The sequence below is a fragment of the Plodia interpunctella genome, chromosome 24 (genome assembly GCF_027563975.2).
Source record: "Plodia interpunctella isolate USDA-ARS_2022_Savannah chromosome 24, ilPloInte3.2, whole genome shotgun sequence".
NCBI classification, from domain to species: domain Eukaryota; kingdom Metazoa; phylum Arthropoda; class Insecta; order Lepidoptera; family Pyralidae; genus Plodia; species Plodia interpunctella.
In genome coordinates, this window is record NC_071317.1 from 6,640,112 (window position 1) to 6,652,494 (window position 12,383).

The 12,383-nt window shown below is 35.4% G+C and overlaps 1 protein-coding gene across 3 annotated transcripts in view; it reads right to left on the reverse strand.

Annotated features, from left to right (window-relative positions):
- Nucleotides 1-12,383, reverse strand: part of Oamb (Octopamine receptor in mushroom bodies) — a 102,317-nt gene that overhangs the window by 18,991 nt on the left and 70,943 nt on the right. For all 3 annotated transcript variants that reach the window (XM_053763940.1, XM_053763942.1, XM_053763943.1), the window contains 2 exons: nt 5,530-5,736; nt 121-263 (listed from right to left, as the gene is read on the reverse strand). In XM_053763940.1, coding sequence (XP_053619915.1) covers nt 121-263; nt 5,530-5,647 — 261 coding nt within the window. In that variant the 5' untranslated portion in view covers nt 5,648-5,736. The remainder of the gene's footprint in view (nt 1-120; nt 264-5,529; nt 5,737-12,383) is intronic.

Consider the following 12,383-nt stretch of genomic DNA (forward strand, 5'->3'; position numbering starts at 1 on the left):
AGTGGTCAACGCTATTCATATCCTTTGTTCCGTTGTGGTAATGTGTTCAAAGCGCAAAAGTTTTAAAAACAAAGATTATTCAAGAAAAAAAGAAGTGAAACGAATTTTTCATCTGCTTACCTCAAACACTTCTCTGGTAGCTGAGAATGGGAGTACAGCTACTCCCACCAGCAGGTCAGCCACCGCCAGGGAGACTATGAATAGATTCGTCACACTCCTCAACTTGGAGGAGCAGAGCACTGCAGCTATCACCAGACAGTTCCCTGGGGACAAGGAGGTTTACTTTTCATATTCAAATCAAACATTCTTTATTCAAATTCGGATGATAACTATAAATATATTACATACTAGATGTTGCCCGGGGCTTCGACTCCGTGGCAATTTTGAGATAAAAGGTCAGCCTATAGCAATCTTGGATAATATCTCTACACAATGTCTCTAATGAATCTTTTAAATCTGTTTCTACAGATTAAAAATATATAAAGAAACACATCAAAGGCACGCATCACTTTATGTGAATCACTAATTCTGTAATTAAATTAGGGAGGCTTGGTATTCGGTCCCCGCTTATTATATAGGACGAGGCTACTACGTGTTCAAAACGCATCCTGTCGGTTTTGGTTCAGTATTCCCCCACGCACTCATATCTCACCATTTATAAAGAGAGCATCAATGCTGAATATGGAATCTCGCAGGCAGTACCACTTAGCAGCACTAAGATACCGGACTATTTAAGAAGTAAACTTAGATTCCTTGATTCCCGAAGAGTTCCTCGAGGCACAAGACCACCTTTAGAAATGTATGTACACGGAACTGTGGCGTTTACTGGTAGTTTCCGGCACTAGGCGACCAAATGCTGGAATAATATACCACCACCTATAAGGTCGCTTACTGTTAAGTCTACATTTAAAAAGCATTTTATGGAAAAACTTTTGGAATAATTGGTCGGTTAGGTGGCGCTGTCATTTCCATTTTCCATTTTCTTTTCTTTTCCGTTCCTTTTCTTTTGCGTCCTCTTGTTTCGTCTGTACACTTCCACACGATTTAAGGGGAAATACCGATATAATTCAACCACTACTGCACACAATAGTGGCAGCTTTAATCTATGCTTGATAAATAATAATGTTACTTGTATATTTTCTTCACTTTATATTCATTGTAAGAGGAGTCGTGTCCATTGGACGGCGGCTCAACGTGTCCGTTTATGGTGATGACTGAAAATCAGTGTTTGCTCCTTGAGCAATTCCCACCACTGAGTTATCGCTAATTTGTATCACTGCGCCACAAATTTACGTCACGGAAACAATCTTATTATTGTTACTGATATATATGTATCTCTATCTTACATGTTCCAACTTTTTAATTGTTTGTACGTGTCTCAGTTGATGCAAATAAACTTTCTATCTATCTATCTATCTAATGTTACTTTCGAATGGAGAAAGAATTTTTGAACGCCCTTATACCGACAAACTGTTCCCCAAATTGTGAAGGGTTGCAACAATCCATTGACCGGCACATGTTGGGCTTAAAAAGTGACCTATAGATATTTTGACTAGTATCCACAGACTTACAAAGTGCATAGATTTTACTATATGAAAATATAAAATGAGAGTATTTATGTTTGGTATAAAGTGATGTAAAATCTATTGGACAGATTTTGATGAAGTTTGGTAGACGGAATATAGCCCGCAACAGGACATATTGTACTTTTTATTTCGAAATTACTTCGGTAGAATAGCATTATGGCTCCGCCATTTTAGTAAGATCTTTAATATTTTTCGAAAAAAATAAGTTATGTGCCCCGTTATCGCACGTAACTGTACATCACAGCCACATGACTGATGCTCCAACGTCCGTGCGCCTCGCCGTCTCGTAAACAACTGAGCGCTCGCTCACAGCGCTATGACTTATCACAGTAGTGGGGAGGAAGTAATAATCGTATTCCCCATGACTGAGGGTCGTGGTCATTACGTGGAATGAAACATACAATTACTTTCTTGGCACTATTCATGGAGTGCTTTGCATTGCCTTCTCCATTTGACAAGTTGATAATCAATCATTGTGCAGGTTTCCTCACGATATTTTCCTTCAACGGAAGCAATGGGTGCTTGTTTAAAACTACTATACAAGAATCAGATTGGTATACAAACTCATAGCAGGATTTGAACTTGGGACATTTCGGCCCACCACAGCTTCAATGATGAACAGACAGTCGAATTATAACGTGATCGTTTAAGGATTCTATTCTTCCTTTTAAACTACGGAAGTAATAAAAAGGACAGTCTATGACACTTCGAAGTCTGTACTATTATCATAATATTACGGGAGCTATCAATTCTTATGGCCAGCATTAAGGCTAGCCTTAATAGTGTTCACTGCTTTTCGATGTTACAGTACAATAGCTTTCGCTTTGTTTATTTTGTTATATTTTACACAACGGCCTAAAAAAAAAGGAGTATTTATATAGGTATTTATTTATACGATCACTAACGTCAACCTATGTATTCTGTGATCATAAATAAATATAAATATAAATAAATATATTAGGACAAATCACACAGATTGAGCAAGCCCCAAAGTAAGTTCGAGACTTGTGTTATGGGATACTAACTCAACGATACTATATTTTTATATTTTATAATAAATACATATATAGATAAACATCCAAGACCCGGGCCAATCAGAAAAAGATCATTTTCCATCATGACCCGACCGGGGATCGAACCAGGGACCTCTCAGTTCAGTGGCAAGAATCTTACCACTGCGCCACCGAGGTCGTCAAATCATGTTTGTATGTGTGTGAGTTTAATTCTAAATTTATTTCTAGACGTAATTAATAATGATGTAAATTCGTCTTCTTAATTTTTAATATATGTATAAGATCTACATTTGTTAATTAACGTCCTTGGAGAAAAGGCTGCGGTGAAGTTTGTTGCGCCGCTTCGTCTTCACCTGCGCTTTGGAAGTCGGCAGTAGACTTAGTTTAAGTAATTTTTTGACGTCAATAAGTGATGTATATCATCCTAAATTGAATAAAGAGTTTTGAATTTGAAAATTTTAACTTAACTTTTGGAAAAAAAATATATTATATTTTATTTATTTAGATTTCTGACCAATATCAAAATATCCAAACGAGTCACTTAAACCCTATAAAAATATAACGTACAAAACAAAAGTTAGTTTTGATCGAAAAAGTTTATCTTTTCAAATTGGACGTATTTTCATCCGCCAACGCTGAATCTGCCCATTAAACTTCAGTGGACTTAAGAAACTGCTAACAATAATACTTAAGAAGAGTAGTTGAGGCTTTGGGATCACTTGTGTCCGGGAGAACATTTTTTTTTTTTGCTTTTTAGACGTCTTAGTGTAAGTTGCGCCGTCAAATTTGACGTTTTATTTTTATTTTAATCGGCGCGCCGCTGACGTTTAGACGAAATAGTGTAATCTGTTTTTTTTTTGCGCTCGTTGCAGTTAACGTCAAAGTTGACGGTGCAACTAACTCTTAATGTTCCACAGTTTCGCCTGTGATTTTACAACCGGTAGAGAGTGATATTGTTTCTTATCAGCTGCCCAGCTGCGTGTCGCCTCATACAACATCCAAGAAGGGTATAGCCTGGTGAAGGCTATTTTAGGGCGGAACCACACAAGAATCTTAAAAAAATTAAGGCTTTTCATACAGACCCTGGGCTTCTGGGAGATGCAGCCGTGAATATGATCGATAATACGAAAAGATGAGGAAGAGACATATACTGATGACGTCGGCCTCGGTGGCGCAGTGGTAATGTGCTTGCCTCTGAACCGAAAGGTCTCGGGTTCGGTGGGGTATGTTGGAAAATGATCTTTTTCTCATTGGCCCGGGTCTTGGATGTTTATCTATATATAGTAGCGTTGAGTTAGTATATAACACTAGTCTCGAACTTACTTTGGGGCTAGCTCAATCTGTGTGATTTGTCATAATATATTTATTTATTTATACTAAGGCGGGAACCACACGCCTCCGAGCTTACCACTTCTATAGCTAGGTAGAAAACGGTACTAATAAATAAATATGGCTGTGGACTGCCAGCAGCAGGTGTCGACGACGGCCGGAGTATTGAAAAACTTCAGAAGGGACAGAGTTTAATTTTAATTATATTACGATTTCCTTTCACCTTTGTTTTGAAATAAGTTTAAAATTTCATAATTCACAATCTATAAGAAATTACTACATTAAGTATTTATAATATTAAAGATTTAATAGTATTTAATTAGGAATGATAGAACTCTCTCGTCCTAAAAAGCAAACAATAATATTTAATAGAGATATAATTGAATTGTAAGATATCGCCGAACAAAGTCACAAACATTGCAAGAAAAACAAAAGCTTCTGAAAAAGAATTTTCAAAATTTTCAAGTGAATTTAGTAGATACTGCTTAAAATTGCATTGAAAATTTAACTGAATACTTTATTTACGAAACTAGCGGGCCGTCCCGGCTTCGCTCGGGTTTAGGTGTAATAGGCAGTGACTGAAGAGTGATTCAAGAGGATTTGAATCACTCTATTTATTAAATAAAACCCGTATCAAATACTTTGCCTAGTGTTTAAGATCAGTGTAGTGATTTAAACAATGTAGTGATTTAAAGAATCCAATCTTCTGTATATGTCCCTTGAGCGAAAACAATAGTTACTTTGTTCTACAACACTTGCATTAGATTAAAGGTAAACTTGCTCAAAGCGAGTCACGTAGCTCGTAGCACCGCTACGCCGTAGCACGTGCTACGACGTACCGGTGCTACGAGGTCTGGAGTCACAAAAGGATAATTTAACTATTTTTCGTGCTCTTATCTTTGGAAGTGAAATTAAACTTTTGTGTATACGTAAGTTAATTTTTGGGGAATATAAAATTATTTTCATTTTTTTTCTGTTTTTTTTTTTAGTTCAGAATACTGAAAGAATATATATTTTGTAATGTCTGAATACTTTCGATTTTTATTATTTATGTTTTAAACAAGTTATTTGCCGCGTTGGAGCTAATGAAGATCCTTGGGGAGTCCCATAAATACAGTTACCTAGTTAAAACGTGTAACTTGGCCGTTTCGTTACTCTAGAAATAAGATATTTATTCGTTTTTTAATTTCTAGAAATCTACGTGACGGTAACAAAACGGCCAAGCTACACATTTTTATTAGAATGTGGAGTATGTGAAGTTAGGTCTGGTAAAGTTAGGCGCATACATCAAGAATCTTGGCTCTGTATGAGATCTGACCACTTTTTCATACATTTTGACTAAAGTGTACAGTTTGTGAAGCAAACTAGACTCGTCTTGGCAACATTTTTACATGAAAATGTTTTTGGTGGGATTACAATTTTTCACTCGTTGAAAAACTACTTTAGTGCAATTATGGAATTTAAATATTTGAAATTATTTATCTACACATAATATTAGTTCAATTGTTTTTGAGAAATAAACAATAATGAATATAACACGATGTGATGAACGCAATCAAAGGCCTTTGATAAATCACATATAAATATATGTTTGTTCTCACCGGCTATAACTAGGACGTCAATCAGGGCAAGCACGGCTAGGCTGACCAAGCTGACGGGCTCTTCCCATCGCACGTCCTCCAACAGAGCCGCGCACGCTGTCACGTTCAGCGAGCGCATATTACGCGCGTCGCCGGCCGCAGCGCGCGGAGCGATGCGCGCCGCATTGCCTGCTGGAGGTTACGTCACACGCATGGTTCCGACTGCCTCTGAGGACAAAACATTTTCTTTATTTGATGTATGTATAAACAAGAAAGAAAGACACATAATCGCATGTAAATATATAAGAATATTACTTGTATTAGGTATGTGGATTTATGTGAACTGTGTCGATCGCCTAGCGACATCGCTTTAAGTTTATCGTGTAGAACCTCAGAAAATTTTAGGATTTTCAATAAACGCTTTTTCAGTAGCATAAGCTAATTTTCACAATCTAATCTCGAATGAATGAACATTTATTACCAAACATTGAACACACAACACAAAAGAATATTAATAAGTAGATAGAAATCATATTGTACAAGTGAATATGTGTAACCAAAGTTATCACAAATGATGTGCTGTGGGCTCATCTCGGCAAGGAGATCCATCCAGCATATGTTGCTGTCACACGAGTAGCTACAATGCTTATTTACAACAGATCTACTGCGAATGAGTCACATGAGAGTGTGGCATATAAAATACATACTTAATCTACACTATTATTATAAAGAGGTAAGCGTTTGTGAGTTTGTAGTTTGAGGCGGGTAATCTCCGAAACTACCGAACTGATTTCAAAAATTCTTTCACCATCAGAAAGTTACATTATCCAAGATTACTATAGGCTATATTTTATCTCAAAATTCCCACGGGAGCGAAGCCCCGGGCAACATCTAGTACTATTATATTTTGACGTCCTTTAATACTTCTTAAAATATTTAAACGACTGTGATTGCTTTTGGGGCATTGAACTTTAATCTTTAATTAATAACAACAATTTTGTACTATTACAAATCATATCGTTCGTTCAATAGACCTCTCAAAACACCCTTTTAGTGAATGAACCCGAGGCTCATCGTCCAAAGGCCCAAATTACAGTTTTCATCAAAAGATTGAAGCAAGCTCGCCCGATAGAACCGGGCCTGTTTCAATGTACGCGAGGCCTATTCATCCAGACGGTGTCAGCCGGTCATCCCATTAGCCGATTGCCTTTATTTATTGTAGACGGAATATTTTTCACCTTTCCGAAACTCTTTGGGACGTTTTTCAATTACTTTTCGTTTACATTTGTTTTTTCTGAGCTCTTTTGTCCAAATTCTATTTGCAATTATACAGAATGACGTAATTACATAAATTTCTATTGAGGTATGTACGGTATGTAATACCCATGGATTTAATAAGTACTTCGTACAACAGTACCTACTAATTCCATGGCAATACATTTGAACTTAATATTGCTATACATATTCCAGCATTTTATCAACCATGTGTGGCCATCACTATTCTTATGTCAAATTATTTTAAAGAAATAAGCCATACATATTTCTGGATTACTATTTAGAACAGCTCCTCAGATATTGTGGTCTTTTACATCAAGAGATTGTAATTAATTTATTAAATAAATAAATTCTCTGAAATTTTTAAAAAACTAAGTCAAATGTTTCTAACAATGATCTCATTCTACATTTCCTGAATTTCTGGTCTGCAAGGTCTGGTCAGTTTAGTCGGACTGGAAGCCTCGATATATTTTTATTCGACACAACCCAATAATCAATTGGTTTGGTTGTAATAATTATCTTATCGAAATCCATTAAGCCCGAACAAACAGTTGAACTGAAAACCCTGAATGTAATAATCGATATCCGCTATAGTATAGACTATAGCGGATACCGATTTGTTGGTTTGAAATCATTTGTTTGCATCAATGCATTTAACCGTAATTCATCAAAAGTTTTATACTTCCTATAATAACACAGGAACAAAAAATGCATGATAAAAAATATTGTGAGGTTTGGAAAATCACAGTGGAAATTCACAGTTTATAGCACTTTATGGATATAAAGTGCTATAGACTATATACAGGATTGTCTGTTGTTCTAAGAATAATCTTCTAAAGTGAAACACTTCGGAAAAATAACTCTGTAACGCCACAATGCATAAATAATAATTCTCAAATCGGATCTTCCAAGAAGCAATTTCACGGGGAACGGCTTTTTTAACAAAAAAGTTGACGCGCAAAGACTTTCGCCGCGCTAGATTTTCATGTTCTTGGGAAAAAATGTCGCTGAATTTTATTTAGGGTTAGAAAGTTCCGTGGATTTATTACGATAAACGCAGGTTAAAAAGGATAAAAAATACCCAACGTGCTATTTATGATAAATGTTCTACCTGTGTATCAAATCCCATGAACATACATTTTGTTTTTGCGACATTAAGTAACGTAAATAAACAATTTTTCTCTCGCATTATGCCTACAATATAATATAATAAAAAATGGTTCGTGCTAAGTTAATAATAACAAATAACTATTATTTACTCAGGTTAAGTGTTTGATTTTGTATGGAACAGCAGATTTTTTCGCGATTATGGGTTACTCTCATACGAAAAGTCATTCAGTATCTTGGACAGAGCATGTGAAACGGACGCACATGATTTTTTTTATTTTTATAAGGACAAATCACATAGATTTATCTAGCCCCAAAGTAAGTTCAAGGCTTGTGTTATGGGATACTAACTCAACGATACTATATTTTATAACAAATACATTATATAGATAAACATCCAAGACCCGGACCAGACAGAAAAACATCATTTTCCATTATGAGCCGAGCGGTGATCGAACCCGGGAGTCGGTTCAGAGGCGCAGTGGTCGTCAAATGATTAAAATGTCACCCTGTGTATGTGAAATTTATTTATTTATTCATAAGTACACAAAACAGTAGGTGGGTACATGCATATAAAATATATAAAAATTACATAGTTTCTACGAATTAACCAAACTGACCAACAATATGTGTATAAACTGACCAACAATATGTGTGTAAACTGACCAACAATATGTGTGTAAACTGACCAACAATATGTGTGTAAACTGACCAACAATATGTGTGTAAACTGACCAACAATATGTGTGTAAACTGACCAACAATATGTGTGTAAACTGACCAACATATATGTGTAAACTGACCAACAATATGTGTGTAAACTGACCAACAACATGTGTGTAAACTGACCAACAATATGTGTGTAAACTGACCAACAATATGTGTGTAAACTGACCAACAATATGTGTGTAAACTGACCAACAATATGTGTGTTCATAACATGTTAAATTTTGCTCACATCAAAATACAAAGTGAAAACAATACAAATAAACATATATGGAAACAGAAGAATACAATACTAAAATGGCAATTTAATCTATTATAACATTACGGCACTTCCTTTTGAATTACCTTAGTGAAGTGCAAAAAAATATTGGTAGTTTTGATGATGAACTAAGACAGTTCTAACGTAGTTTATGTAATCCATATCAAAATAATTAAGAAAGGAGAGACTCTTGTTTGTTACAAATAATCCTAAGGAGCCAGGTTGATCGTTGGACCTGCCTAATCAACTGTATCATATTATATGTATAAAATGTATTGATCTAGGACAATGAAACATTTTTTTATCTATATTTATTTATTATTTATTTATTTAATTATTACAAGATAACGAAATTCTGAATAGAACGCGAAATTATTTCGTTTCTGTGCCCGAATACGGATCGCCCATCAATTTACATAAAACTGTAACTCCAGCTGATATTATTTATCCAAATGAAAGGCAAAGAGAAAGAAATATTTTATGCAACGTCTTTAATCCTATTTTAGGATCGGGATCTTGTGAAGTTTTCCGTTTTCCTTTCCCGCTGTGTTTTCGGGATTATAAAAATATATAGGTCAAGATAATTTCAATTGTTCTTATGTCTTACACATTTTTTTCTTGGTTTTGTATAATCGTGATTGTTAAAATACTTATTTGGATGACTGCGATCTGAAATGGATTGTGGCCGGTTGGGTTGTTATTTTAAAACAAACAATTTGTTCACTAGCGCTCGATCGGCTAATCACTTTATCCATTTAAAAAATCCGCACTAAAATTAGTAGCGTAGTGGGGAGCGACTTTGTTTTATACTATAGTGAAGTACATGTGACAAATTATATTTGCGATTAAAACTGTACATTTATAGCGTGTGGTTCCGTCCTAGTATAGGACCACTCCATACGAGGCGACTAAGGGACACAAAGTCTTAACAGCTGATAGGCAACCATAACATTCCCAAAGAAGTTTGACCGGCCGGATGTAATATTGTAGCTAAATCTACCAAATGTAATGGGATTTTTTTTACGCTAACCCTAGGCTTTGGGGCATCACAGCTCCAAATACAACCGGGAACACGCGATAACGAGAGAGAGGTGAAACAGTTTATTATTGTGAAAGTCTTATCGAATATATAGTATACTTAATTAACCCAGGTGAATTAAGTCTACTACCCCATTAGAACCACCATTCGAATCTGTAGCTGCTGGTCTGAAAAAGCCTGGTCGATGTCTCTGGGGACCCAAGGGCTGGTCCTATTTTGACCAACGATTGAGTTTGATCATGCGAAGATGCCTTCCGAGAACTTTGCCGCATGACGATGGCGATTTAGAATCAATTCTTTTTATTTAAATTAAATTTATACGTTTTGATAATTTCGTTTTAATTTTTAATATTATTTATTTGTCACATAATTAAAATGGTAAAATTAAAAATAATAATACTAAATGCATGCCGAATCACACGTAAAGCATATAAAACTTTTCCCTCTTACGCTTGACTTCGGCCCGCGTATGAGGCGTATACCCTTTTTTATTTTTATTTTTTAAAAAAAGGAGAAAACATTTATAAAAGTACAATAATAATAATAATAATAAAAACATCTGCAGAATGCTTGTTAATCTATAGAAAGATGTTTCTAATAATATAGAAAATAACATTGCCAATTAAAGTACATGAATAGTGTATACCCGAGTTAAATGTCCATAGCCTTCGATATGGGCGCGTGGGTGGGGTGACGTCAATGAAATCTCTAAAAACAAGCATTTATTTATTGATTTCATTGGCTATGCTGTCGTCTAGATATGATAGATTAGAATAACCGGGTAATTTGTTCCTTATCTATTCTCTACTAGTGGTGTAATGAACCAAAAGGTCCCTACTCATACCACATGAGCTTGTACACGTATAGTAGTTTTCATCGACCACCACTTGCTTGCGGTGAAGGGAAACATCGTGAGGAAACCTGCACACTGATTGATTATTAACTTGTTTATGAAATGGAGAAGGCAATGGCAAATCACTCCATCAATAGTGCCAAGGAAGTCGTTTTCATTCCATGTAATGACCTTCAGCCATGAGGAATACGATTATGAAGAATTCCCCCTGGTGAATATCGATACAATCATTTGTTTCTTAGACCGGCCCTTTCGCCGGAACAATTTGCCTGGAAGAAATTGCTCATCCATAGATAATCAATTTTTGTATCCATTTTCGATCACAATGTTAACATGTTTATATATTTTCAACATGTACCTAAAGTATTTTGTTTTATTATTAAAATAAAATATAATAAAAAGAAATAATCCTTTTGTCATGATAGGGACCAACACTGTTTAAATGAGTTGCTTTCGGCATTTCTTCTCATCATTCAAATTTTGACATTTTTTAATAATGATGTGAATTCGTCCTCTTAATTTTTAATATCTATATGTATAAGACCAGCATTTGTTAATTGACGTCCTTGGAGAAAAGGCCGCGGTGAAGTTTGTTGCGCCGCTTCTTCTTCACCTGCGCTTTGGAAGCCGGCAGTTTTAGTTTAAGTAATTTTTTTGACAATAAGTGATGTATATACTAATAAGTGATGTATGTATCAATAAGTGATGTATATCATCCTATATTGAATAAAGAATTTTGAATTTGAATTTGAGCAGCTTTGCGATTCCGTAAAACTCGATAGTCACATCACATCACATCACTCATACTTGTCAAATAATTTTCCAGTAGTCGTTCCGAAATGCTAGTAGTTTGTTGCTTTTTGAGAAAGATATAAATGTGATATAAATGAAAGATATAAATTTTAACATGAAAAACTGGTCACTTTTTAATAATTTCTGAATAAATATACTTAGATTCTGATTAGTAGTTAGCTGGGTGTAACTTTACGTCCAGCTACTTAGTACGTCAACCCTTCTTGGGAATATTTTTGTTGACTATAATTGCCAAGGCCGTTACTCGCCTCGTATAACATCCACGGGAAGGTATGGATGGGGTGGTTCCATTCTAGGGCGGAACCACACGCCCAAACACGTCACATTAATGATTGTTTCGTTATCGGTAAGTTAATCAGCAACTATATCGGGTCGTGAAAGCACAATGGACTGAAAAACAAGTTGAGTAACTTGTTTTTTGGTTCACTTCCCAAAGGCCATTTGTCTTTTAACCCCAAAACAAGAAACTTGGTTCATTACTCGGATTAGCCCAATCAGTGCAGACCCTCTAAATTCACTAAAGTTTAGATGAAAGAAAAGTGAGATATGTTTCTTGGTTCATTAAAGTTGTTTTTCTGATTTAGTTATTTTTACATGCTTTTATGCAACTGACAATGTATATGGACGAAGTGATTGACCACAAATGACCGCGCTTGAATAATGCCCAAAACGAGAGGAGAATGAGCTAATATGATCTAATTGACTAGGCATTATTATTATGTTCGTTATCTATCAAGTAGACTACGGAATAGAACAATTAAAACGGGTTTTATCACTGCTACAAAAAACGGGTTTTATCACTG